This window comes from Aspergillus costaricaensis (assembly GCF_003184835.1).
Source record: "Aspergillus costaricaensis CBS 115574 unplaced genomic scaffold BO79scaffold_2, whole genome shotgun sequence".
Lineage (NCBI taxonomy): Eukaryota > Fungi > Ascomycota > Eurotiomycetes > Eurotiales > Aspergillaceae > Aspergillus > Aspergillus costaricensis.
Window position 1 is genome coordinate 1,023,470 of NW_020291802.1, and position 22,481 is coordinate 1,045,950.

The window sequence follows — 22,481 nt, forward strand, 5'->3', positions numbered from 1 at the left end:
TCGAAAGCCATGAGCCAATCTTTCTGACCATCGTGTAAGAGCAGCCTTCTTTCTTCCTTCCTCTCTTTCTCTGCATGCTTGCCTGCATCCCATATTCCGGCTCCTGATCAGCCAGTCCTCTCTCCACCCCGCTTCTCACAGAGCACGGCTTTGTGACATTCCGACCGGACCTGACGTCGAAGCAGCTTTCCTTATGGCGACCTACGTTTTCCAGATATGTGCCGTCTTTCTTTTTGGGCTTGTGTGAAGTGGGATCTTTGAGTGGCTTTTGATCGATATTCATTTCGGCTTTTTTTTTTTCGTCAACACCTGAGCGGGTAGAGTGCAGTCTCTCGTCGGGTTTTCCCCTTATCCAATCCGTCCGTATCCGATCGTTTATTGTCTTAGCGGAAGGAAACGCTACAAGATTCCTGGACGTTTGGCTCAGAGAGTCACGGAATAATGGCATCCAACAGTTCCACAAGAGACGAGCATCGTCTTTCCTTTGCAAAGGTAGGTGCTGCGTTGCTAGTCGGCCAACGGCGGGTTCTCGCTGACCCGCTCAAGCAGATTGCGGCCATGCCTCCGCCATCAATTCCGGAAGTCCCCGTATCATCTGACGAGTTGAACGGCTTACAGTCCGTCGATGACCCTTCATCATGTTCCGAACAACATGGCTCGGAAAATGTCCCCTCCAGCCAGGGCGATCCGATTTCCGTCCGAAACGAGGCTGTCGCTGTTGATCGAAACGTCGACAGTCTATCGCAGGCCGTACATGGTGTCCACATCGATGACAAAAAGTACCACGACGGTCCTGTATTCTCCAATGAGGTTGCAGACAACGCTTCTCTGAAACGGGAGAACTCTTTCGAGGATGATCGTACTCATCTTTCAAACTCCTCAACCAAGCCCACGAGCTTCGATTCTAAGAGCATGGCTTCTGTAACGACATTCGCAATGGACGAAAAAGATTCTTTGCGTCCGGATGACAGTGCGAGCGTTCAGGCCATTGATGAAGAGGAGTCCCTATCTGGGCACGCCTCCGGTGCCCCGAATTCACTGACAGGGTCAGAGTCAGGTGCCCGCGGATTCTTACAGAGACCACGGGGAATTCTCCAGCCCACGGGACCTATCTTCGTTGATGGTATGCAGCGCACAAATGGTGCCATACTGCCAGACACTGTCGCCAACAATTACCCGAATGCCGATGCTTTTCAAGCAGGACGGCCTATACATGGGTTTCCGTCAGAGCCCGACGAGAAACTCCTTGAGGCTATGAAGTCCCCCAAAGACCGCCTCTTGATTCTTCAACTAGAAGAAAAGGTCCGATACTTTATACAGAATTCCAAGTAAGTCAGCCACCATGTTGCCTTTGTGGTTCTGAGTTCAGTATTCTGATGATTTCCTAGGGAGCACTCTTTGGAACTCCCGCCTTCGAACGCTTTTGGGCGGCTCCTTGCACACAAGCTGGGCGATTACTACCATCTGACGCACTTTGTTGACAATAATGTCACATCCGTCCGGCTTCATCGGACGCCTTTCTGTCGGCTGTACGTCTGCGCTGCGATCCTCACATCTTTTATGGTTGACATGTGCTAATTTTTGTAGCCCTACGCCTCTCTCAGTTCTCCACGCTGCGACTAACAGTACTCCGCCTCCCGCCATGCCTGCAATGAAGATCATGCGTCGTACCGATAGTGAGCGGCCTTCCACCGAGGGTAGCATCGCGGCAAGCTCCTCCGCTGCATCTAAGAACGGATCCGAAGCCGGGGACAGCGGAAACGACGGGGAGCGGGGATCTACCCCAGCCAAGGACAGGTTGACCTTGACTCGCGAGGAGAGGGAGGCCAAGTACCAGGAAGCTAGGGAGCGAATTTTCCGTGATTTTACCGAATCCAAGAGTACTGAGAACGCCAATGGCGATTCTTCCAGTACCAATATGTCACGCTCGAGCTCAACAAGTGGACGCAAAAAGGCACAGCGCCAGAAAACTCCTCACGATGACAGTTTCGAGGTTCGATCTCAGTTCAACGCGTATTACCCGGGAATGCCTTATGCCAACGGACCAATGCCCTACGGCATGGCTGTCAACGATCCGTCTTTCCCAGCCCAACCTTGCATGGTGGGACCCGGTGTGTCGCCGCCTAGTATGGGCTACGGTCAGAGTGGCCAGACTGGTCCAATGTATTCCGGGCCCATGAACATGAATGCTATGCCACATTATTCGATGCCTGTGTCGCCTCAGATGACCCCCAGTGGCCCATGGCAGAACGGCCCTGTGCCCCAGCAGTCCCCCTACTCTGGATATGCGACCATCAACCAGTCGCCCGCGATGGCATCCACTAAGTCGTCCCCTGCGTTAAGCAGTTATCCTATGCCAAACCCCGTTCAATATCAACCCAATCCTGGTTGGTCCACGCCACCTTATCCCGGCGCCTATCCACAACCATCACATCGCAATCCTCCCCCATCTGGATGGGCCGGCTATCAAACGCAGCCTCCCACACCGACATCTTATCCTTATGCTCAATATCCCGGACAGCCCATGAGCCCGGGGATGCAGGGCCACGGCGGTGCTCACCCTTTGCCCGGGAGCTTCAATAGGTCGCCTTTCAACCCACAAACCCGCTCATTTGTTCCTGGTGGTGCGACGTTAGCACGGCACCCCAGCAAGGGCAATCAGCATGGTATGAACCCATATCCCGGTATGCAGCCGGGCATGCAGCCCCAGTGGTCCGGATTCCAAGATTTGAACAGCAAGGCTCAAGACATGCCTGGTTCAGTTGGACATGGCCCGACCCGCGGTGGGCCTTCGGGGGGCAGAGATTCTATTGCGAAGTGGGGGACACCGTCACATCTGCCACCCAAGCCACCACCGTCCGAGGTGCCTTCTGACTTTGACTTGAAACCGCGCAGTGGGCCCAGCTCGACGCATCCTTACTCGGGCAACACGCTCCCCGCCACCAAAAACGGGCCGCTAGTTGTTTCTGGCGGAGCAAGCCTGCCACGGGTCAACTGACGTGCTCCTGCCTAGGGCAGACAAAGCTTTTCTTCATTAGAGTGATACTACTACTTGACTGTTTTCTACCAAAAGTACATATGGTTCAATGTTGGCGTGATGTGTTGCTGGTGACAAGGTTCCTGACGTGGCCGTTCTGTATCTCTGGAAGATTAGACATAGGAACTGTTAGTTGTGATCAGCGTCGTATCTCTTGTGGGAGAGAGAAATGATGTGATGCGTGGGAACTGGGTTTCAAGGTCCTGTCAGCGCCGCCCAACCCCTCGCTGTCGACGACTGGGATTTCGTGGGCGTTCGGGACTTGGTTGGAAACCTGAATTACTCGATGTACTTTGAGCATTGCTATGTTTGCTAGATCTTGCTGGCTTGGGAGGGGCAGGCGATAGTGCTTAAAATAAATACACTGTATGACACCAAGTGTTAAGATATTGACGTAGATGTATAAGTAGTCGTCACTACCTGGAGATAATCTCGACGAAGGGGATGAACGGGTCCAATCTACATACACAACACCACTGAAACAAAACAGCTAAAATTACACAATCATGACTAGCCAAAACACAAGGCCCAAGCACACAGCAGTGAAGGTAAAGAAATAGTAAAGGTACACAGTATAAAGGCCACCTAGGCCACCACCACCACCATCGATCACTTACACCCTCACTCTATTGTTTCGCAGGCTTGGCCTTCCCCGCCTCCTCCTTTCCATGACCCGTAATCTCTAAGCGCTTAATCTCCCTCTCGAGATCAGAGATTCCCCCCTTCCGGAACCGCGTGACCTTATTCACATTCATTGTGGTGAGTTCATTGAGGGTCTCCAAGCCCTGAGACCGCTGTCTAGCAACTGTCCGCGCCGTCAAAGCAAACCGCATATCTTTAGGTCCATCTACCAACTCCAGGATTGCACTGGCGGCTTGATCATCCTTCTTGGGTTCGACACGCAGGACTCGCGTGTAGCCACCGGGACGTTCGGCGTAGCGTTCACGAAGGGGACCGAAGAGTTTGGGGAGGAGTTCGTGGGGGGTCTAATCATTCATTTGGTTAGTTGAAATTGTTCGCATTCATCTATCGTATATTCTCCACGGTATGTATGAAATATGTCTTGAGAAAGAAAGAAAAGGATAGAGGGGCAGCATCATACATAAAAGGTCGACAATGCGCGCTTCCGGCTCGCTTCGGTGTTCTTCTTGCCCAGGGTGATCAGCTTCTCGGCCAGTCGTTGCGCCTCCTTGGCCTTGGCCCATGTGGTTGTGATGGATTCATGCTGGAAGAGGGAGGTGACGAGGTTGCGGAGGAGGGCCTGTCTGTGAGAGGACTTGCGGCTCAGATGGCGGAATTTGGCAGCACCTCCGGCCATAGTGTTGGTGGTGAGGGTGGTTTATTTAATATGGAATTCTTTTCGGAGCGGAGTGTGTGGATAAGTTGGCTTTGGGGGCCAGGCGGTGGGATGGGATGAATCGAATCGAAAAGACCGGATGGGATTGAAACCGGTGTGGAGGATCAATGGGATATCAGGACTCGCGGGTTGTTTTTCGTTGTCGTTGAGAGGGAAAGATGAAGCTGGAGATGGAGATGGCGGAAAGATTCGATTCGCCGCGTAGCCAATCGGAGTGCGGGTACGGCAGCCCCGACTTTCTCCTCCGTTTGGGAACATCTTTGATCTTCAATCCTTCCTTCGATCCCCATTGAGTTCTTTTACATCTTATATTTGGGGAATCTCTTTTGCCTGAACTGTACAGTGATATTTGGACAAGTCGGACATATTTATTTTGTCCCCATCTCCCTCTTTGTGGTCACATCAGACGAGACCGATACTCCTCGTCGTTCCATCTCAATCAATCCCGATTGTCTGATTGTCCGCAAGGGCTTTGAAGAACCCCCGCTTTCATCTGTACACTCTACCAACCTTGACATCCTCGATTTGGCTTTGGTCAAACCATTTGTGAATACCCGGTCTTTTAATTCCGAAAAATAGAGATAACATGGGCTTCTTCGCTGGCTTCGTAAGTCCCCGTTATGCCCTTACCACTCTCCCACCTCTTCATCCATCCATCCTACATCCATTCCTTCAACTCCATCCTCCCTCACATACAAATCAAACCAAACCAAAAAAAATCATAGCTTACGCCCAAATCAGTTCAGCGGCTTCGCCCTCACCACCTCCGTCCTGTACATCTCCCTCCAAGTACACAAAGCCAATCGCCTGGAACAGCGCAATGCCATTCGCGAACAAACGCGCGCACTGAACTGGTTGGCCTCATCAGCAGGCGCATACGACCGTCGCTTATTGCCTCAAGAGACCCAGAAGCGTCCGGGTGAGGAAGAAGACCGGAAGACGAAACCCGTCTTGAAGGACTTCTTGAAACATCGCTGGAATCAAGAGGTGGAGACGTTGGCGAGGAAGGCGTATGAGAGTCGGTGGGAGGATGCGCGGGATACGGCTGTGGAAGGGTGGAAGACGGTGGTGCGGTTGGTGAAGAAGGAGTAGATAGATTTGTGTCCTAGTGCTGCCTTTTGTTTATGGTTTACGTTGGGTGCAGGTGTGGGTGTGGGTTTGATGGAGATGAAGTTTCAGATACCCTTTGATTTTTTGTTCTATATTTATACGTTGTTTGGATTTGATTTGTTTGACTAGCGGTATAATGCTACATTTATTGTTTTCTTGGTTCGTGGTGTTTGCTGGGTATATGAAGCAGGACTTCTTTGGGGGTTGTTGCCGCCTATGTGGTGGGTTAAGTATGCGGGTTGGCGCAGACTTGATGCGATTGTCTTGCGACTGCTGGTACTTGGACACTGTATGCCGTGTTGACAGCAATGCATATCCACTGCCAGTAGGCTAGTCGCCTCATTCTATAATACAGAGGGCTATCAAGCAGTCCCCATAGAATGTCTGTATAAGTCAACAGCTAGCTCACCCAGTATCAGTCGTGGTCTGCGTCGTGGTACTCATACTATCAGTATCACTCCAGATATCTTTGCTCTCTCTTTCCACCGCGCGCATAGCCTGAGCGACTTCCTCCAGCTTAGCCACCACATCCAAGACACCATTATTAACCCGATCGAAATATCGATCATTAGCCTCCCGTCTCTCTCGTGCGAGGAGAATATCCTTTCCCGTCTCCTCATCCAGATCCCGCGAGGAACCATCCTCAGGATTAGCAGAATCGCCCGGTCCAGCCGTGCTTCGCGACGCTGGTCGCAGTGACGCATTACTTTTTGCCGTGGCCGCAGCAGCAGCAGCGGCAGCACCTTTTGTTTCCACAACCTCATCCCCAGCTTCGCTGCGCGCCCACGCCTGCGCAAGCTTCAGCTGTTTTGTCCGGAGATCTTCCAACGCCTCGGAGTGCTTCTCCCCAAAGACATGTTCGCCCGTTGCCGCGCTCAGCTCGACCTCGGACAATGCGCTCTGCATCTCCTGCCATATAGCCTCGGAGCCGTCCACCTCCCCCTTAGACTGTTTGCGAGTCAGAAATGGCGAGAGGGACCCCGGGGCCTCGAGGGTTCCTGCCCGGGACGAGCGATTGCGCTGCAGAGGCGGCCGCGGAGAGGCTCCCGTCGTCGGAACAGCAGATACCGGCGGGGGAAGAGAGAGATTGGAGGCATTATGTGACGGCGGGCCCTGGAAGAGGACAGGCGGGGGAAGACGCTGAGCACTTATCTTCCTGGTGTCCATTTTAGGATCCATTTTAGGATCCATTCTGAGTGGGGGGTCCATGATTGACAGTATATTTATTTCCTTCCCTTCTTGCTATAGATTAAACATTATAATGTGGATCACAATTGGATATCAATCGTATAGTTAAAGTTGAAGAAGAAAGGTGGTGATAGTAGTGACAGTATCCTTATCGTTATCAGGAACCACGGGGAGAGCGACAGAAAGAGACGGAGAGGGCCGAAGTTTCTCCGACTCCGACCCAGCCCGAGTCCCGTGCCTCGCTTAGCGGCCGTTTAGGGCGAAGCCGCACAGCAGAACATTTTCGATCTAGTCGAGCGACCGCCGGCCGTGAAAGCGAACCCCCCCTTCGACTTTCGACAACCATCCGCCCATCCAGCCAATTTTATCCATCAGTTCGGTACGTATAGAGATAACCCCCCCCCTATTGTGAATTTATTATCACCAGTCGATATTTCCCTGGTTGCGAAAAAAAAGACACGGAGAAATTCCCCCTACGCACACACAAAGTCCGCCTTATATATATCCCCGAATCTTGAGAAAGAGAAATCCGCAAACACGTCCGCCACCTGCAGCTTTTCCAACTTCATCACCGAAATATCACCCATTTACTGGAAAAATAACATAATTCTAACGGAAATTCTTGCCTTTTTACAGTTCACCCTCCTTCGAACATAATCCGACAAGATGGGTAAGGGACAGCCCCGTGGTTTGAACGCCGCCCGCAAGCTCGCGACCACCCGTCGCGAGAACCGCTGGGCCGATCTGCACTACAAGAAGCGCCTCCTCGGTACTGCCTACAAGTCCTCTCCCTTCGGAGGTGCCTCCCACGCCAAGGGTATCGTTCTTGAGAAGGTCGGTGTTGAGGCCAAGCAGCCCAACTCCGCTATTCGCAAGTGTGTCAAGGTCCAGCTCATCAAGAACGGCAAGAAGGTTACTGCTTTCGGTGGGTGATCCTATCCTCTTTATTTATCTTTATTTTCCCGGTTGTGGATGGATGTGTCTGGTTTGGGGGAATATATGATGGAAGTCTCTGTGTGTGGAGGACACAGACAATATGAGAGAAGGGCAAGGGGAGCATGGAATGGAGTTGGGGCGACACCGGGAAAATACTGAATATCTGATTTCTGGGTATCGATTGTGCTAACATATGGTGCTCTGTATAGTCCCCAACGACGGTTGCTTGAACTTCATCGATGAGAACGACGAGGTCCTCCTCGCCGGTTTCGGTCGTAAGGGCAAGGCCAAGGGTGATATTCCCGGTGTCCGTTTCAAGGTCGTCAAGGTCTCCGGTGTCGGTCTGCTCGCTCTCTGGAAGGAGAAGAAGGAGAAGCCCCGCTCTTAAATAACCCAAACCCTGGGGAATTTAATAAAGATGTTATTAGCGGGGTGGAAGGGGGCCCATTCCATGGAAGATGCTTCGGGGCAAAAGGCAAAGCAAACACAAGTCTATGGTCTGGAATTGATGGTTCAGGACGGATGAGACCCTGCAAAATACATACCATTTGCAGCGTACTACGATTGATATATCCATAAAAGATGGCGCCATGATTTATTTCTTTGGGAGGGCCCTAAAATTCAAATCCTTCAAAAAATGAGTCTAGCTCTTGTCGTAGTTATTTGTATATCAAAGTAAGCATTCGGTTATGCGTTAAATCTAGAACGCGTATGCTACGATCTACGGCGGTTGGTTGCATCAATCGATAAGGACTGATCTCATTCACAAAGATTATCCTAACATCCCCGCGGGTATCGTTGCGTTCCATTATCTATGCCCTTACGCCTTACTCATCTATAGCCGTATTTTTTTGCATGCCATCTTGCAGCCATCTGCATTCCCTTAAGTTTTTGTTCATATGTTGATTCATTTCCATTTCCATAATCCTCAAAACCGTTAGACGTTGATATCCTCCTTGCGGTAGTGGTCCGAGACAATACGGTAAAGGTAAGATGGCGCATGGCCTCCCCTGGAATGCTTGTCAGTTCTGCAGACTTAATGGGCCAAGTTTTAGGGTAACTTACAGGTTAGTGATGTAAAGGTCGACCAGTTCCGCGGGGACATAGTCGTAGAGCGGGTTCTGAACGTCAATTTGGTCTACTAGGTCACCATCTTCGTACCCAATAACTTTGCTGACATCGCCATACTCGATCAGTGAGTCGAAGTCGAACGGGTAGACAGGGCTGAGCTTGTAGACACCGCTCACAACGACCACGGGAGTCTGGTGCACCTTGGCCGCGCGAGCGATGACTCGCGTGCCTGCCGCAGCGACCAATCCGCCGTTGGCAAGGACCGAGTGTGTGCCCAAGATGACCTTGTTGACACGGGACATGAGCGCGAAGACTGCGGAGTCAGGGATGAGAATAACAGTGATGCCAAGAGCAATCAGAGGTTTCTGGAAAGCCTCGGTGCTCAGAATGTCGTCGTCCTTAGGAGCCTGTCCGCTGACAGTGGCATGGGTCGCTTCATGGTTGTTAGGATAAGATTCGGCATGAATCACGGTGAACTTGCGCTTGGCCGCAGCCTTGAGCAAGAACTTTTGGACGGTAGTCGAAGATGTGTGTGTGAGGATGATTTCGTTGGAGTGAATGTGTTCCAAAGCATAGGCCGCAATCTGGTCGTCTACCTGGCCCAACTCATCGATAATCTCGTTGATACCGTCGAGAACTTCGGCACGGATGTCTTTGTTGTGGCTTTGGCCAAGTAGGCGGCCGGACGGAGACGCGGAGGCCGGAGTGCCAGGCAAAGACGACTCAGGCTCTGGGTGTGAGAGGAGACTGAACATGGAAATGGGAGTGGCCGACAGCGAAGTAAAAGGCTGTCTGGAGGATGACCGGTCGGAACCTTCATGGCGAGAAGAGAGAACCTCGGAGGGGTCTGCAAACGGCATAAATATTAACTCACAACAGTCCTGGTTTGAAGTGCTATGAGACAGGACTGACCGTCTAGGGCACGAGGGGTCTGAGGTTGGCTTTCAGAGCCCGCTTCACTCAGAGTGAAGTCGGCCTCTCTGTCGTCTTCCGCTTCATCACGGATCAATCCGAGCACACGTCTGACAATGTTTCCGACCACCATCTCCCTAGGCTGAGCAGCCATCACGCGCCTTCCCACATGCTGGACCCGCTCGATCATCTTGTTCGCATCCGAAGTCCGAGTGGCCGAGATAACACTGCGCAGAAGGTAGGCGGTTGCGGTCGCGCATGATCTGGAATGGCGAATCTGTCTGCGTTTCAGAAGCCTAGAGGCTGGTCAGTATGTTGCACGAGCTGCTGCGACACGCGGTGATATGACGTCGAGGACGCACGAGATCAGATCCTCAATCGATGTATCAATTGGATTCGTCTTCAAGGACTTGAGGAACGACGCCAATCCAGGCGTCAGGGCCGCGGAAGTGGACGGCATGGTTGCGATTAACCGCGAAAGGGTCTCTTATTAAGTTGACTGGCAGGCTTGAAGGTCTTGACAAGCTCCAATGGCTTCCTGGTCAGGCACGCACAGTGTTAGAAGGTGGAGGAGTCATATGGTCGCGAACGGTAGCGTACCTTTGAGGTCGCTGGAAGATTTCTCGAAATTGCACCGGTTGAGGAATTTATGACTAGATCGAACCGGAGAATAACGAACTCCACGTGGGAGACTTTTTTGGGGGGGGGAGAAAAGTGAGGGTGTTAGAGGGGGGAAGTCAGAGGGAGGAAGAGGAGGAGAAGGTGGGATGTGGTGACGGCGGGAGAATTTGCCCGCTTTCTTTCGGTCTCAACTGCGCTCGGCCCAACCATACATACATACGTCCATACATACATACGGTCTCAGCGTAACATACGGCCAGGCCGCTTCTCTCTCTCTCTCTCTCACTCTCTCCTCTTGCTCTCCCCACACTTTCTTACTTCGGCCCATCGTTCCTCAACTTCATCCGCCGGCTGATCGGCTGCTGTCCGTCTCAACTTCCTCTTTCCCCCCCCCCCCCCCCAGCCCTTCCTCCCTCATACCTCCCCTCTCTCCGTGAGGCCTCCCTCTCGTTGTCGCCGTGAATTCCGCACGTTCGGGCTCTCCTTTCCGCCCGTCCTTTCCTCGGATCTACTTGTCGTCATTCCGCCATCCACCAGGTCGGGTAACGGTGAAATCCGAAAAAGCACGGGTTGTCGACTGGCGCATTGAGGTCCGTAGACCCCAACAGTTTCGGCTCTCCATATCACCGCATCATGCTCCAACATCCCCGGTTCCATCACCGGCCTCGACTATCTAGCTTGCAGTATTCAAATGATTGCTGACCTACGCTCCTTCTCCCTCTAGTCACCTGCGCCAGCCCAGACACCCGTGGGCCGTGTGGGAAGATGAACTCGCTCAACATCCTCTCGTCTCGAGTCATTGGCCAGTCGTCCCTCCCAGCTCGGAGCCGTCAGCGTTCCCGGTCTCAGGGAGACGTCGCCAGAGCGAGTGAGCCCGGCGACCTTGCCAAATTTCGGTCGTACAGCGAAAGCAACTTTCACTCGACCGAGGCCCACGAGAATGGCCATGATGCGCCCGACGAGAATATAAACTACTCCCACGAAATTACGTTTGATGAGAAATCGCCCCTATTACGAAGTATACAGAAAGATGGTTCATTTGCTACGAAAAGCACCCTGGGATTCGTTGCCCAACGGTTCTTTGATGCGATTGCGGAAACGATCAAGTTCATCTTATCCACCTTAGCTGCGCCCGGTTTTTATGTTGCCCAATGTTTCGAAGACGATAACGGTCATTATTCTTTCATGGCACCTGTGAGAAAGCTACGACAGCCCGTGTCTCGCCGCCCATCCAAGTCGACTGGCTCCACGACGGCGGGTAGAGGTAGTCGACAAGCGGAGAGCAAGCGACGAACAGGTACTTCGCGACGGTCCAAAAGCAACGTTTCACGGGATTCCATCGCTTCGAGCACGTCCGAGTCGGAAGGAGATCGCCGGAGCGCCAAGGCACTCGGCAATAGTCGGTCACGAACCTCCAAGGCAAAATCGTCCAGTCCAGAACCAAGGCCAGATGAGACCGCTCCTAGACGCTCGATCCGGATCAAGCTTCATAGTGAAGAGGCACTCAAACGACAGAGGCAACGTCGGTCGCAAAGTGCTGATCTGCGCCAGACACCGGAAAATGGGGTTCAGGGTACTCTCAACCTTGACAGTCTCAAATCTCCCACGTCTCCGTCTGTGCATAGCCTCACCAGGTATCCGCATTCTCCTGTCCCTCCTCGCCCGCTGATTCCACCCCGTGTGCCGTCTTACACGGCCAACCTCCGCCTTCCCAAGAGCCCGCAAAAGACTCTAGTCCTCGATCTGGATGAGACTCTCATTCATTCCCTGGCCAAAGGCGGCCGCATGTCCAGTGGGCACATGGTTGAGGTCAAACTGTCCACGCCGATGACGACTGCACTCACACCCGGCGGACCTCCCACGACTCTGGGCCCGCAGCACCCTATTCTGTATTACGTACACAAGCGACCCCACTGTGATGAGTTCTTGCGCAAGATCTCCAAGTGGTACAAGCTGGTCATCTTCACAGCTAGTGTGCAAGAGTATGCGGATCCAGTCATTGACTGGCTTGAGCAGGAGCGGAAATACTTCCAGGCGCGGTATTACCGTCAGCACTGTACTTTACGGAATGGTGCATATATCAAGGACCTCAGCTCTGTGGAGCCTGATTTGAGTAAGGTGATGATCCTGGACAACAGTCCTATGAGTTATATTTTTCACGAAGGTATGTCTCGACTTTGGCGTGATTCTCCTGCCATACCCCAGCCTGCTCTAACATCTCCGATAGATAATGCTATCCCAATTGAGGGCTGGATTAATGATCCCACGGATAATGGTCTTCTTCACCTCGTCCCCATGTTAGAAGCTTTGCAGTATGTGACCGATGTGCGGGCATTTTTGGCCTTGCGTAGAGGGGAAGCGGAAGCTTAATCTGGCGCCGAGGGGGCGAGGGTGGAGGCCTTTACCAGACCATAGAAACGAAAATCAGAAAAACGAAGAAAAAAAGAAGCAAGAAAGAGAAAGCACACAGTTTGATGTTTACGGAAGTCTTATAATGCATTCATAGCTCAGCTCAGCTCATGTAAAGAAGAGGCTGAAGGGAAAGCATGACGAGTGTTCACTGAAGCATATTGTTTGTTCCTCTCCATTCCATTACCATACCATACCCCCTCTCCTGTTTTTATCCTTTTGCCTTTATTATACTACTTCTTTGTCACCCTACAGATTCTTGTAATTCCTTTTTATTTTTTTTCCCATTGTCATTCTTCTATACTATTCTCTATTCTTACATTTGTGTCATTCTGTTCCACCTTGTCTCACGAGTCAGGATCCATCCTCAACTGCTCGCCTTGCCGCCCACGAACCTCAAATACCATATACCTTCCTGTCTGAATTTTATTCATCAAGACAGCGTTGCTAACTGCCACTTTGCTTCTTCTCTTCTTTGACTGAAAGAATCAATCGGGATCGAGTTGTGAGTTTCTTACTGCTTTTGTATGTCTGTCATGTCAGTTAGCCTGGGGATAGATCATTCCATTCCATCAATGGCCTGTTGGTTCAATCGAATTAGATCTCCCGAGTCGTACTACTCTTTTCTGTTTGAAAAAAAAGCGAGAGCTGTTACAGGTAAGTAGTATAGCTCGACTCAGGGACTTACGATGCTAAGTTCTTAGTAACTAGTACTAGTACTAACAGTTGTGCCAGTCTTGTCATGATAGGCGTGGGTAAATATATATGCTGTAGTGGGGACAGTTACCAGTGAATAACTAATATGGAAATAACTATGAACTAACCGAGGTGATGATGGCATGACTGTCAGGATATCACGTAATCTATAATACTACGTAGGAATGAATCTTTCTTTAACCTAAGTTCTCCAATTATTTACTTAGATACTCATATAGGAAGACTACTATCTAGTAGATATACTGCAGTGCAAGTGGAGACGGAATAAATGGTAAACCCGATAGGGTAATATGGCAGAAGCTGTCAGTTCCTATCGCTGTTTAATTATCGTTATCGCGGCGTGTCCGACATCGGGGAATTCGAATTGATACAAAGTATGAATATTACGACATATATTTTGTGAAATAGTTTTATCCAATTTTTATTCATTTCGTGATAATTTCCTTTTGTTTGGCTTGTTCGTCTAAGAAATCGTTATGGTACTAATTGATATTACAGACCCTTGGCCTGCTTGGCCTCTGTCAAGGCTTCCTTCAAGGCAGCAATGGCCTTGTCGACGTCTGAGCGGTTGGGATCCGTAACGCTGACGCCCATGTGTCCGAAGCGGATGTACTTGGTGGCAACCTGCTTGTGCAGACCCGCTGCAAAGATGACGCCGCGCTTCAGCAGACCCGGCAGGACGTCCGGGGGAGCCAGACCCTCCGGCAGCCAGATGGCCGTCATGGCGTGAGCCTGGTTCTCGGGCTGGGAAGCGACCTGCTGCAGACCGAGCTCGGCGACAGCAGCCTTGACGCGGTCGGAGGCCTGGGCGTGAATGGCGTAGCGCTCCGACATGGGGCGGGCGGTGATCTGGGAGAGGGTGGTGTGCAGGGCGTGGACGAGCTGGGTGGGAGGGGTGGCGAAGTAGGAGGGCTTGAAGTTCTCGTAGTTCTGCATGATGGGGAGCCAGTTGGCGATGGAGGCGTAGTAGGAGGACGGGGGCGTCTGGCGGGTCTTGAAGGTGTCGATGGCACGGCCGGACAGCATCAGGATGCTGAGGCCGGGCGGGCAGCCAATGGCCTTCTGACTGGCCGTAAGGACGACGTCAATGTCCCATTCGTCAAAAGCGATCTCTTCGCAGCCGACACTGCAGACACCGTCGACGACGATCAGGGTCTGGGGGCTGACGCGGCGGACGACCTCGGCCACGCGCTTGATGTCGCTAAGGACACCAGTCGAAGTGTCGACGTGGGTGATGGTGATGATCTTGTAGGGCTTCTCCTTAAGGGCCTGCTCAATCTGCTCGAAAGAGGGGCGTTCGCCGATGGGGGCCTTGAGCTGGGTGGCATTGGCGCCATAGGTTTCCAAGCAGGTAGCGAAGGAGTCGGCGAAGTAACCGGTGTGCAGAACCAGGGCATTCTCACCCTTCTCGATCAGGTTGGAGGCCACGATATCCCAGCCGAGAGTACCACTACCGGAGATGACGAAGGGCTGAGCAGCAGGGTTGGAGGACTGGAAGAGCTTCCGGACCATGGACAGGGTCTCTCCGAAAGTCTTGACGAAACCGGGGGCGACATGGCTCTCACTGGAAGCCAAGAAATCGGTCAATGAGGGGCAGATCGGAGGAAAAAGGACGAGGAGGGGAAGGGGATTAACTTACGCATAGTGAGCCATTGACTGGAGGACAGCATCGTCGAATTCAATGGGCCCTGGGATCAACAGGGTGGGGTGAGGGGCTTGGGAGGACATTTTGGCGGCGGGGGGAGAGGAGTCAGTGGGAGAGGAAGGAGTCGAAGGAGTAGAAGGAGAGGTAGTCGGAGTGGAAGCAGTGCGATCGAGGGGTTTATATTCGATATCGTCGGGAGCCAACGAGTTCCTCTCGGTCGAGAAGGGAGTGTTAAGCTCCGGCAGCGGGAGTCGCTGATCCAGGTGCCTGGAAATCAGGCTCAATCGCTGCTGGGGAGTGCGTTTGGCCGCCAGGGTTGCTGATTGAATCGGCTCTCGACGGGAGAGAGCCTGCGGGGTAAAGGAAGATTGGATAACGATAACTAACTCTCTTTTGCTTGTGATGGAGGGTGGAACAACCGTGGGTTTCCCTCGGGGATCGCCGGGCTTGGATGCAGTAATGCCAGTAATTGCTTGTAATCTCTGTATTCTCCAGGCACAACTACACAAGTACTCTTACCCTAAGAGGACTTTTCCTAGTGCAATGGCTGATTCCGGGTGATTTTATGCGATGGGTAAGATTGGAAGACGATTTATGGGAATCGGTTTTTAAGAATTCGGGTTTTGGGGAAATAGTTGTATTTCCTCACGTTCAAAAATTTTTCCATTCCCCTTTTTTCAAATTATTCCCCTTTTTCCCTTACATTCTATCGGCCGGAAGACGCCATTCTTTCTCCAACCCGGGCGGACCCTTCCGTTCCACGATTTTCTCCGCGTTCAACAATGGCTGTGTCTTGTCTTGACTCATACAAATGACATGACTAGTTGACTAACTAGTGTAGTTTGACTGCACGATGGGCCATTGTTGATTTACTTTGCATACTTCTGGGCACATTGAATGTCAGTTGTGTCTTGGTACAAATGAGACCTCAGTACGTAACAGCCACAACCGGCGCAGTGACCCATACTACGCCGTCCTCCCTCACTGCAATGTCCATGTGGACGATCTCGGCCAATTCTCTGAAGATTCATCCTGGTGACTGACTTAACTAATTACTTACTCAAGATGTACCACCAGTCAGCACGATTCTCAGGTCTTTGTCCTTTCATTTGGAATTAATTAGTGACCACCCGGAGCAGTCCAGGCCTTCGGACTTCCCACCTACTGATTCTCCGTTTCATAGCAGCAAAGATGAAATTGTCTTAATTTTTTGGCCTCGCAGATGTATGTAGGAAAGCGCAAAGATGTCTGCCCGAATCTGCTGGATAGAACAATAACCTGGTTGCTTACGGCGCCCACATGCTGTCGTGGAGGGGTGTTGTTGGTCTTCCATTCGATGCTGAGCTTCGGGGAGCCTTGGTTCTCTTCCAAGTGGGTCTGAGTCTCCAGCTGGACGACGACCTGCCATCCATTCCATGATGCAGTTTGTCTGCGTTCATTCTGGTTACATCAAAAGGAATAAATAGTTGTCCTCTTCAACGTCCCTAATCCAAATCATTTAAACAGGATACTTGTCGGTTTACAGCTTGGAATTCCTTGAATCTTCTACCCCTCTCTTTACCCCTCCATCGGATTATCACAATGGCAACCCAAGAGCCTAAACCCGCAGTGGTCTGCGTTTTGTAGGCTGACCTCCCCCGGATACTTCAGTACTTCTCAAAATGATAGTACTAATTCCCAATCAGCTGCGGCTCCTATCCCGGTAACTCTCCTAGCCATCTGGAAGCAGCTCGTGCGCTTGCGCAAGATTTCCACAAGCACAATGTGCAGCTGGTTTACGGTGGTGGTACCGTTGGTATCATGGGAGAGCTCGCCAAAACCCTGGTGTCATTGTCAGGACCAAAGTCAGTCCAGGGAATTATCCCGCAAGCCTTGGTCGAGGTCGAAGAAGGCTACAAAGGCTCAGCAGCAGACACGCAAAGCAAGGAAGGCAAGGCTGCTGAGCGTGTCGTGAACCAGTCCGTACAAGAATCCAACTTCGGCATGGTGACCATCGTCCCCGACATGCATACCCGCAAGAGATTGATGGCCCAGAAGGTCCTTGAAGGCGGTCCCGGGTCAGGCTTCGTTGCCCTTGCTGGTGGATTTGGCACCATGGAGGAACTTATGGAAATGACCACCTGGAACCAGCTTGGTATCCACAAGGCGGGCATCGTCCTACTGAACATCAACGGCTACTGGAATGGGATTCTCCAGTGGATCCAGGCCGCTGTCAAAGAGGGTCTGGTGAGCCCTGAGAATGCTCGTATCATTGCAGAGGCTACAAAGGTGGAGGAAGTTCTTAAGATGCTGAGGGAGTATCAAATCAGCAGTGATCGTATGGCGTTGAACTGGGGACAAGAATAAGCGGTCGATTACTCAGCAATCTTCTACCAGCATACACGATACAACATGGCACCGCGACACTTCTAACCTGTATAGTTAAGGAGTACTGAAATTGTCGCATAGAGTCTCCTATAATAGAACGACTTATGAATAGTTGTCCAGCCAAGTGACCTACAGAGGCTAACCCCGAACGGCTTGTAGGATAGGGCTTAGGGCAGCCCGGGGTGGCAGGCATCCATCGGCGGGCGTCCATAAGCTTTCCCCGCGGAGCTCCATCGCGCCGGAGGAGCAACTGATAGTCAATACGTAGCTTAATTTCCCATTCCCGTTCCCATCACCGTCGCCGTCTGCTGTCCGCATACTACTTCTCGCCAATCATACTCCCAAGATCACGCCCACTTGGAATGGGCCTTGAGTACTTCCTTGCTTGCTTCTTCTAGGATGACTTCCCGTCTAGTCCTGGTCATTGGTGACCTCTTCATCCCCGACAGAGCCCCCGTACGCATCCCCTCATCCCTTATCGCATCCTCGCAGGTTGACCTGTCTGCTGACTTGTACTCGCTAGGACCTCCCGGCCAAGGTGTGCACTTTTGCTCCATCCCTCTTGATCCTCCTCTCTGTTTCGCAATCCCCCGTTCTCGATTAACACGCGCACAGTTCCGGAAACTCCTGACGCCAGGCAAGATCGGCCAGATCCTCTGTCTCGGCAATCTCACCGATCGGAGCACATTCGAATTCCTCCGACAGGTCGCTCCAGACTTGCAATTGGTCAAAGGCGACTTCGATGTCGATTCCCCAAACCTACCCCTCTCCAAAGTGGTGACTCACGGGAGTCTCCGCATCGGCTTTACTCATGGCCACACCATCATCCCGCCGGGGGACGCCGATGCCCTTCTAATTGCTGCACGCCAGATGGATGTCGATATACTGCTATGGGGTGGAACCCACCGCTTTGAAGCTTTTGAGCTGGAAGGGAGATTCTTCATCAACCCGGGCAGTGCCACCGGAGCCATGAGCACGGGGTATTGGCCTGAAGGGGAGGAGCCGACACCCAGTTTCTGTTTGATGGATGTAAGTCGCGCAACTTTACAGTGGCCTGCTGCAAGACTTTGTGCGTGCTATATGCTAACAAAGTATCGCAGATTCAAGGCGATGTTCTCGTGTTGTATGTCTACCAGCTGAAGACGGACGCCAACGGGGTTGAGACGGTCGCGGTCGAGAAAGTATCTTACCGCAAGAACAATATCCCTTCTTCATGAGTTGACGCTTTATAATTTCTTATTGTACATACATAGAACCAGGCACGATAATGATGTTCTTCCAACCTATGCGGCTGTTGTTCATGTTGTTCATGTTGAATTAGTTGATAGTGATGTACGGTTGCAATCCATGATCTGTCCTGAACACGTCGCATCGCGTAGGGCAGTGGCTGACATATAGCATGATTCCTGCTGCAAATAAGACCCCTACCCAAGGAGATGATAGGTTCTATCGGTATTATACTAAGGGCGCGGTAATTGCTACGGAGATTGACAGGCTCCTTGCTGTACAGTGGACATTTTTACGTAACTTTGATGTTTCCGAACTTAAAAGGAAAGAAAAAAAAAGACATTTAGAGGTCCGCAAGCCTTGGGAAATACGTACGTAGCGATGGATTGAATCCCAACATCTGCCAATGCGACAGGAACTTGCCGAGTCCTACTAGGGGCTCAGGATGATGTAGAGCGGTACCGACGGGAGTGGTCCAATGACAAACCTGCTAGGCCGGAAAGAGCAAGCAGTGACTTCGGCGTCGATCAACGCAAGCATCACATTTGGTTTCTGCACCCTCCAGTCACCTATCACCTATCTTACTTTCTCTACTTGAACAGGTCCTAGTTTAGTTCTAGGTGCCAGTCCTTTCTGCCCTTCTCGGACCTTTTATTTTTCCTGCAGCTTTCCCTCCCCCGCCCACTAGACCAGTTCCGCGGAAGCTATCGTTGCCGCTTGAGCTTTCATTGCGACTCAGTGACGTGAAGAAAAAACGACGCGACTCTCTCTACACCTCTAATAATAATGGCTACGGAAGAGAACGAGATCAAGGATGAGCGCCTGCAACACCAGGAGGAGGCTGGTGATGATGAGGTACGTTTTGACGGCTTGCGCTGAAAACCTGACGCTTGGTGCTTTCTTTTGCTGGTTTCTTGGCTTGCTTCTATTTGACTTTACGATTTGTCTTTACACTGGATCCAGCTAATGTGCCATTTCTTTTTCATGACTCTTAGGAGGAGATTGCGGCGATGAAGAAACGGGTAGCCGAAATGGAATCCGAGGCAGCGAAGCTACGCGAGATGCAAGCCACACTTGATCAGCAATCGGAGAACCTGCGTGAGGACAAAGAGGAGATCGACGCTCGGAGTATCTTCGTCGGCAACGTGGACTACGGTGCCTCTCCCGAGGAGATCCAGGCACACTTTCAAAGTTGCGGCTCAATAAACCGTGTTACTATCCTGCTGGACAAGTTCACGGGCCAGCCCAAGGGGTATGTTGCAGCGCATTCATCTGACAGGCAGGGAGTTTCATATGCTGATATGATTTACAGATACGCCTATGTAGAATTCGCGGAACCCAGTTTAGTGGCTCAGGCCCTTGTCCTGAACGAGAGTGTCTTCCGTGGCCGGAACCTGAAGGTAGGTCGCATGATTGAGGCCATTGATCGATTGAATGATACTAATGCACTGTGGTTCACAGGTCGTTCCCAAGCGTACCAACCTGCCCGGCATGAGCCGCGGTCGTGGACGAGGTGGATTCCGCGGTGGTGGTGGTGGTAGGGGGTACCGTGGCGGATTTGCGCCCCGTGGAGGTTATCGCGGTGGCTACCGTGGCCGGGGTCGCGGCTATGCGCCCTACTAAGGGCATGGTCTGCTAGGAGGCGAAGCATGCGAGCGAATGTTAGGTGCAGACTCGACGTGGCATTGCGGTGGAGACGTCCAGTGCGACGCACAGGTCGAGATCTGAAATGCACACATCTCTCTTGATCTAGCGAGGGAATCCTCTGGAGTTTATGGACTGGGATGTACTTTGTATGATAACCCTCGGGCAATCTCGGACTGCGCCAGATGGGTGGAGCACTGAAGTCGCTTGTTTCTTGTTGTGATATCATAAAGCCTACAGAGAGAATTTGCTTTACGACAGGAACCGTCAAGAAAAAGAAACTAGTCAAGAGGACGGACCTTTGGGAATTACGGTCTTGGAACAGACAGAATAATGGAGCTGCTGTGAGTTCAGCAAAAAAAAAAAAAAAAAAGAGAGAGAAATATGTGGCTCATAAAAATTCTATGTAGTAAAAGGCAGCAAGGCATTGGAATTGGCCATGCCAATAATAATAGTACTGTAGGGAGCAAGGACGGAAGAAAAACAGGGAATAACGTCATGAGAAAAATAAATAGAAATAATATAACTGAGTAATGAAAATCTACACCAATGAAGAACGGGATGCCCAGCCAGAACAGCCCTACACTAAAACCAAATTACTACCAAGTACTGTGGCTTTGTCAATCACTATCGGCAAGGTCGGCATGATGTCGCATTTGGAGAGGGAATATCAAGCATCAAATAGTAAAGCGGGAAAGGGGGGACGGAGGAGCATCCAATCTCCGTCAGCAAGAGAGAGAGAGAGTCTAGAAAGGCCGACCCATGCGAGGCGCTGACGAGTTTATTCCTCAAAGCGGAGCAAGAGAGAGGGAATCATATCGCTTCCCTTCTTTTTTTTTTTCTCTGCTACTTCTCCTCCCTTGGGTATTGTGCCCCACTGTGCTTGTGTAATTGACTGTAATGGTGTGAAGATATCATTCATTGATTGGTAAGTTTTAAGTTGGAAGAAGGAAGAAGAGAAGGAGATGAATTGGAAGAGGGAGGGGGGGAAGTGCAATTTGCCGTGGGAAGAATTTGGCTGCCTTGGAGGGGGGGCGGAGGGATATATCTAAAAAATGATTAACTTCCAGTATGTTGCAGAGTTGTGAAAGTGAAATTTGAAAATAGGCATCTACGTACTTAACTATTTATTCTCTATTGAGAGAGTATCAGTATTGAAAAAGTGACCGCGGGGCTGGCGTTTTTTGGGCGGAATTCCGGGCAGCCCAAACGATCGGAGGGAAATCATCGATACTATCTAGACTAGACTAGACTAGTAGACTGGTTACTCAGTATTTTTGTAGTGACTGTAGCAAGTCACTAAGATTAACTTATTGTAGAGTATCAGATTGAAGCAAAGAGATTGATTGCATCTTCTACAGTTTATATCGCTAAGAGATCGATCTATCTTTTTTTTTTTTTTTTTTTTTTTTCTGCCGTTGAAGAATAATAGAGAAGAGAGTCGTGCTACTTACTACTAGATGATACTACTACTACTACCACCACTAATTACTACATGACTCTAGTACATACAGAGACTAGAACAAGTTGTGCTTAGCTGCTTTGACGTCTCTCTAGTCAGTAGTTAGTTAGTTAGTTAGTTAGTCGCTCGTCCTTTCTCTTTCCCTCCCCCTCCTTTCCCTTTCTCGCCACGACCATCGGAACAAGCACCAGGAGAAAAAAACCCACCGTTCATCCTCTGATACTCGTGGACTCTTCCAGCCGGGCATCGTTCCCAACTAAACTTGACTAGCACACAAACGGGATACCCGTTAGTTTACTAGTAAGTAGAGGAAGAAGAAGAAGAAGAAGAAGAAGATCCGCCTTTGCCCGCGCCAACCTTTCACTCCGAGTCGTCTCTCCCCTCCTCCCTGTTGCCTCCGGGTCAAAGTCCCACGACTTTGTCTCTCTGTGTGTGTTTGTGTGTTTCTGCCTTGTCTGCTTGACTAAGAAGTACTTAGTTAACTAAAGTTAGTTAACTTAGTTAAGTGAGTTACTTAGTAACTTATTAAGTGGTTTCTTTGCTGCACCTCCCGGGCGAACCCCTCGCGGCCCCGTGATTGGCTCCCAAAGCGCAACGTCAGGACTGCCCTGCTCAGCCCCAAACTGGCCTGCGAGACTGACTGGAAAGACACTATCTACGACTGACTGACTGCCCGCGCCTCCTCCTTCTCCATCATCATCTAAACGCCTTCGCTCGGCCCGTTGGTTATCGTCACCCTCATCTTTAATCGTCCTTACTTTTTCTCTCTCTCTCTCTT

At 51.1% G+C, this 22,481-nt stretch overlaps 9 protein-coding genes across 9 annotated transcripts; 5 read left to right on the forward strand and 4 right to left on the reverse strand.

Annotated features, from left to right (window-relative positions):
- Positions 1 to 185: 185 nt before the first annotated feature.
- Positions 186 to 3,407, forward strand: BO79DRAFT_206596 (putative R3H domain protein). Its single transcript, XM_025682007.1, has 4 exons — positions 186 to 492; positions 550 to 1,328; positions 1,389 to 1,529; positions 1,588 to 3,407. The coding sequence occupies exons 1-4, from the start codon at positions 442 to 444 to the stop codon at positions 2,996 to 2,998; spliced, it is 2,382 nt and encodes a 793-aa protein (XP_025544500.1). The 5' UTR covers positions 186 to 441; the 3' UTR covers positions 2,999 to 3,407.
- Positions 3,408 to 3,449: 42 nt separating this feature from the next.
- BO79DRAFT_206597 (mitochondrial 54S ribosomal protein bL17m) lies at positions 3,450 to 4,533 on the reverse strand. Its single transcript, XM_025682008.1, has 2 exons — positions 4,140 to 4,533; positions 3,450 to 4,023 (listed from the first exon to the last, which is right to left on the reverse strand). The coding sequence occupies exons 1-2, from the start codon at positions 4,353 to 4,355 to the stop codon at positions 3,664 to 3,666; spliced, it is 576 nt and encodes a 191-aa protein (XP_025544501.1). The 5' UTR covers positions 4,356 to 4,533; the 3' UTR covers positions 3,450 to 3,663.
- A 618-nt stretch (positions 4,534 to 5,151) lies between these two features.
- BO79DRAFT_224130 (DUF5315 domain-containing protein) lies at positions 5,152 to 6,695 on the reverse strand (the record flags this gene model as incomplete). Its single annotated transcript, XM_025683645.1, has 3 exons — positions 5,152 to 5,499; position 5,578; positions 5,914 to 6,695. 3 exons carry the CDS (start codon positions 6,693 to 6,695, stop codon positions 5,152 to 5,154), a joined length of 1,131 nt encoding a protein of 376 aa, XP_025544502.1.
- Positions 6,696 to 7,014: 319 nt separating this feature from the next.
- On the forward strand, positions 7,015 to 8,243 carry rps23 (40S ribosomal protein uS12). The gene is made up of 2 exons (XM_025682009.1): positions 7,015 to 7,617; positions 7,838 to 8,243. The coding sequence occupies exons 1-2, from the start codon at positions 7,359 to 7,361 to the stop codon at positions 8,014 to 8,016; spliced, it is 438 nt and encodes a 145-aa protein (XP_025544503.1). The 5' UTR covers positions 7,015 to 7,358; the 3' UTR covers positions 8,017 to 8,243.
- A 172-nt stretch (positions 8,244 to 8,415) lies between these two features.
- On the reverse strand, positions 8,416 to 10,334 carry BO79DRAFT_242349 (translation initiation factor eIF2B subunit beta). Its single transcript, XM_025685200.1, has 5 exons — positions 10,212 to 10,334; positions 9,974 to 10,149; positions 9,612 to 9,907; positions 8,694 to 9,546; positions 8,416 to 8,638 (listed from the first exon to the last, which is right to left on the reverse strand). Exons 2-5 carry the CDS (start codon positions 10,069 to 10,071, stop codon positions 8,566 to 8,568), a joined length of 1,320 nt encoding a protein of 439 aa, XP_025544504.1. The 5' UTR covers positions 10,072 to 10,149; positions 10,212 to 10,334; the 3' UTR covers positions 8,416 to 8,565.
- A 663-nt stretch (positions 10,335 to 10,997) lies between these two features.
- Positions 10,998 to 12,602, forward strand: nemA (Nem1-Spo7 phosphatase catalytic subunit NEM1; the record flags this gene model as incomplete). Its single annotated transcript, XM_025683202.1, has 2 exons — positions 10,998 to 12,396; positions 12,460 to 12,602. 2 exons carry the CDS (start codon positions 10,998 to 11,000, stop codon positions 12,600 to 12,602), a joined length of 1,542 nt encoding a protein of 513 aa, XP_025544505.1.
- Positions 12,603 to 13,759: 1,157 nt separating this feature from the next.
- BO79DRAFT_164616 (alanine--glyoxylate transaminase) lies at positions 13,760 to 15,359 on the reverse strand. The gene is made up of 2 exons (XM_025679208.1): positions 14,998 to 15,359; positions 13,760 to 14,922 (listed from the first exon to the last, which is right to left on the reverse strand). Exons 1-2 carry the CDS (start codon positions 15,084 to 15,086, stop codon positions 13,851 to 13,853), a joined length of 1,161 nt encoding a protein of 386 aa, XP_025544506.1. The 5' UTR covers positions 15,087 to 15,359; the 3' UTR covers positions 13,760 to 13,850.
- A 1,225-nt stretch (positions 15,360 to 16,584) lies between these two features.
- BO79DRAFT_136863 (vacuolar protein sorting 29) lies at positions 16,585 to 18,587 on the forward strand (the record flags this gene model as incomplete). Its single annotated transcript, XM_025678096.1, has 6 exons — positions 16,585 to 16,625; positions 16,689 to 17,320; positions 17,786 to 17,826; positions 17,894 to 17,908; positions 17,986 to 18,399; positions 18,471 to 18,587. 6 exons carry the CDS (start codon positions 16,585 to 16,587, stop codon positions 18,585 to 18,587), a joined length of 1,260 nt encoding a protein of 419 aa, XP_025544507.1.
- A 574-nt stretch (positions 18,588 to 19,161) lies between these two features.
- BO79DRAFT_206605 (RNA-binding domain-containing protein) lies at positions 19,162 to 20,582 on the forward strand. The gene is made up of 4 exons (XM_025682010.1): positions 19,162 to 19,452; positions 19,593 to 19,849; positions 19,910 to 19,997; positions 20,059 to 20,582. Exons 1-4 carry the CDS (start codon positions 19,384 to 19,386, stop codon positions 20,218 to 20,220), a joined length of 576 nt encoding a protein of 191 aa, XP_025544508.1. The 5' UTR covers positions 19,162 to 19,383; the 3' UTR covers positions 20,221 to 20,582.
- The last annotated feature ends 1,899 nt before the right edge of the window (positions 20,583 to 22,481 follow it).

Excerpts from the sequence above, each read along its gene's own strand:
- BO79DRAFT_206596 (XM_025682007.1), top strand. The coding sequence starts at position 442 with ATGGCATCCAACAGTTCCACAAGAGACGAGCATCGTCTTTCCTTTGCA. Across the intron at positions 1,329-1,388 it reads TACTTTATACAGAATTCCAA|GGAGCACTCTTTGGAACTCC; the intron begins GTAAGTCAGCCA and ends ATGATTTCCTAG. Across the intron at positions 1,530-1,587 it reads CGGACGCCTTTCTGTCGGCT|CCCTACGCCTCTCTCAGTTC; the intron begins GTACGTCTGCGC and ends TAATTTTTGTAG.
- BO79DRAFT_206597 (XM_025682008.1), bottom strand. The coding sequence starts at position 4,355 with ATGGCCGGAGGTGCTGCCAAATTCCGCCATCTGAGCCGCAAGTCCTCT. Across the intron at positions 4,024-4,139 it reads GCGCATTGTCGACCTTTTAT|ACCCCCCACGAACTCCTCCC; the intron begins GTATGATGCTGC and ends ATGAATGATTAG.
- rps23 (XM_025682009.1), top strand. The coding sequence starts at position 7,359 with ATGGGTAAGGGACAGCCCCGTGGTTTGAACGCCGCCCGCAAGCTCGCG. Across the intron at positions 7,618-7,837 it reads CAAGAAGGTTACTGCTTTCG|TCCCCAACGACGGTTGCTTG; the intron begins GTGGGTGATCCT and ends TGCTCTGTATAG.
- BO79DRAFT_242349 (XM_025685200.1), bottom strand. The coding sequence starts at position 10,071 with ATGCCGTCCACTTCCGCGGCCCTGACGCCTGGATTGGCGTCGTTCCTC. Across the intron at positions 9,908-9,973 it reads TCGATTGAGGATCTGATCTC|GCTTCTGAAACGCAGACAGA; the intron begins GTGCGTCCTCGA and ends ACCAGCCTCTAG. Across the intron at positions 8,639-8,693 it reads GACCTTTACATCACTAACCT|GGGAGGCCATGCGCCATCTT; the intron begins GTAAGTTACCCT and ends CAAGCATTCCAG.
- BO79DRAFT_164616 (XM_025679208.1), bottom strand. The coding sequence starts at position 15,086 with ATGTCCTCCCAAGCCCCTCACCCCACCCTGTTGATCCCAGGGCCCATT. Across the intron at positions 14,923-14,997 it reads CAGTCAATGGCTCACTATGC|TGAGAGCCATGTCGCCCCCG; the intron begins GTAAGTTAATCC and ends CTTGGCTTCCAG.
- BO79DRAFT_206605 (XM_025682010.1), top strand. The coding sequence starts at position 19,384 with ATGGCTACGGAAGAGAACGAGATCAAGGATGAGCGCCTGCAACACCAG. Across the intron at positions 19,453-19,592 it reads AGGAGGCTGGTGATGATGAG|GAGGAGATTGCGGCGATGAA; the intron begins GTACGTTTTGAC and ends CATGACTCTTAG. Across the intron at positions 19,998-20,058 it reads TCCGTGGCCGGAACCTGAAG|GTCGTTCCCAAGCGTACCAA; the intron begins GTAGGTCGCATG and ends TGTGGTTCACAG.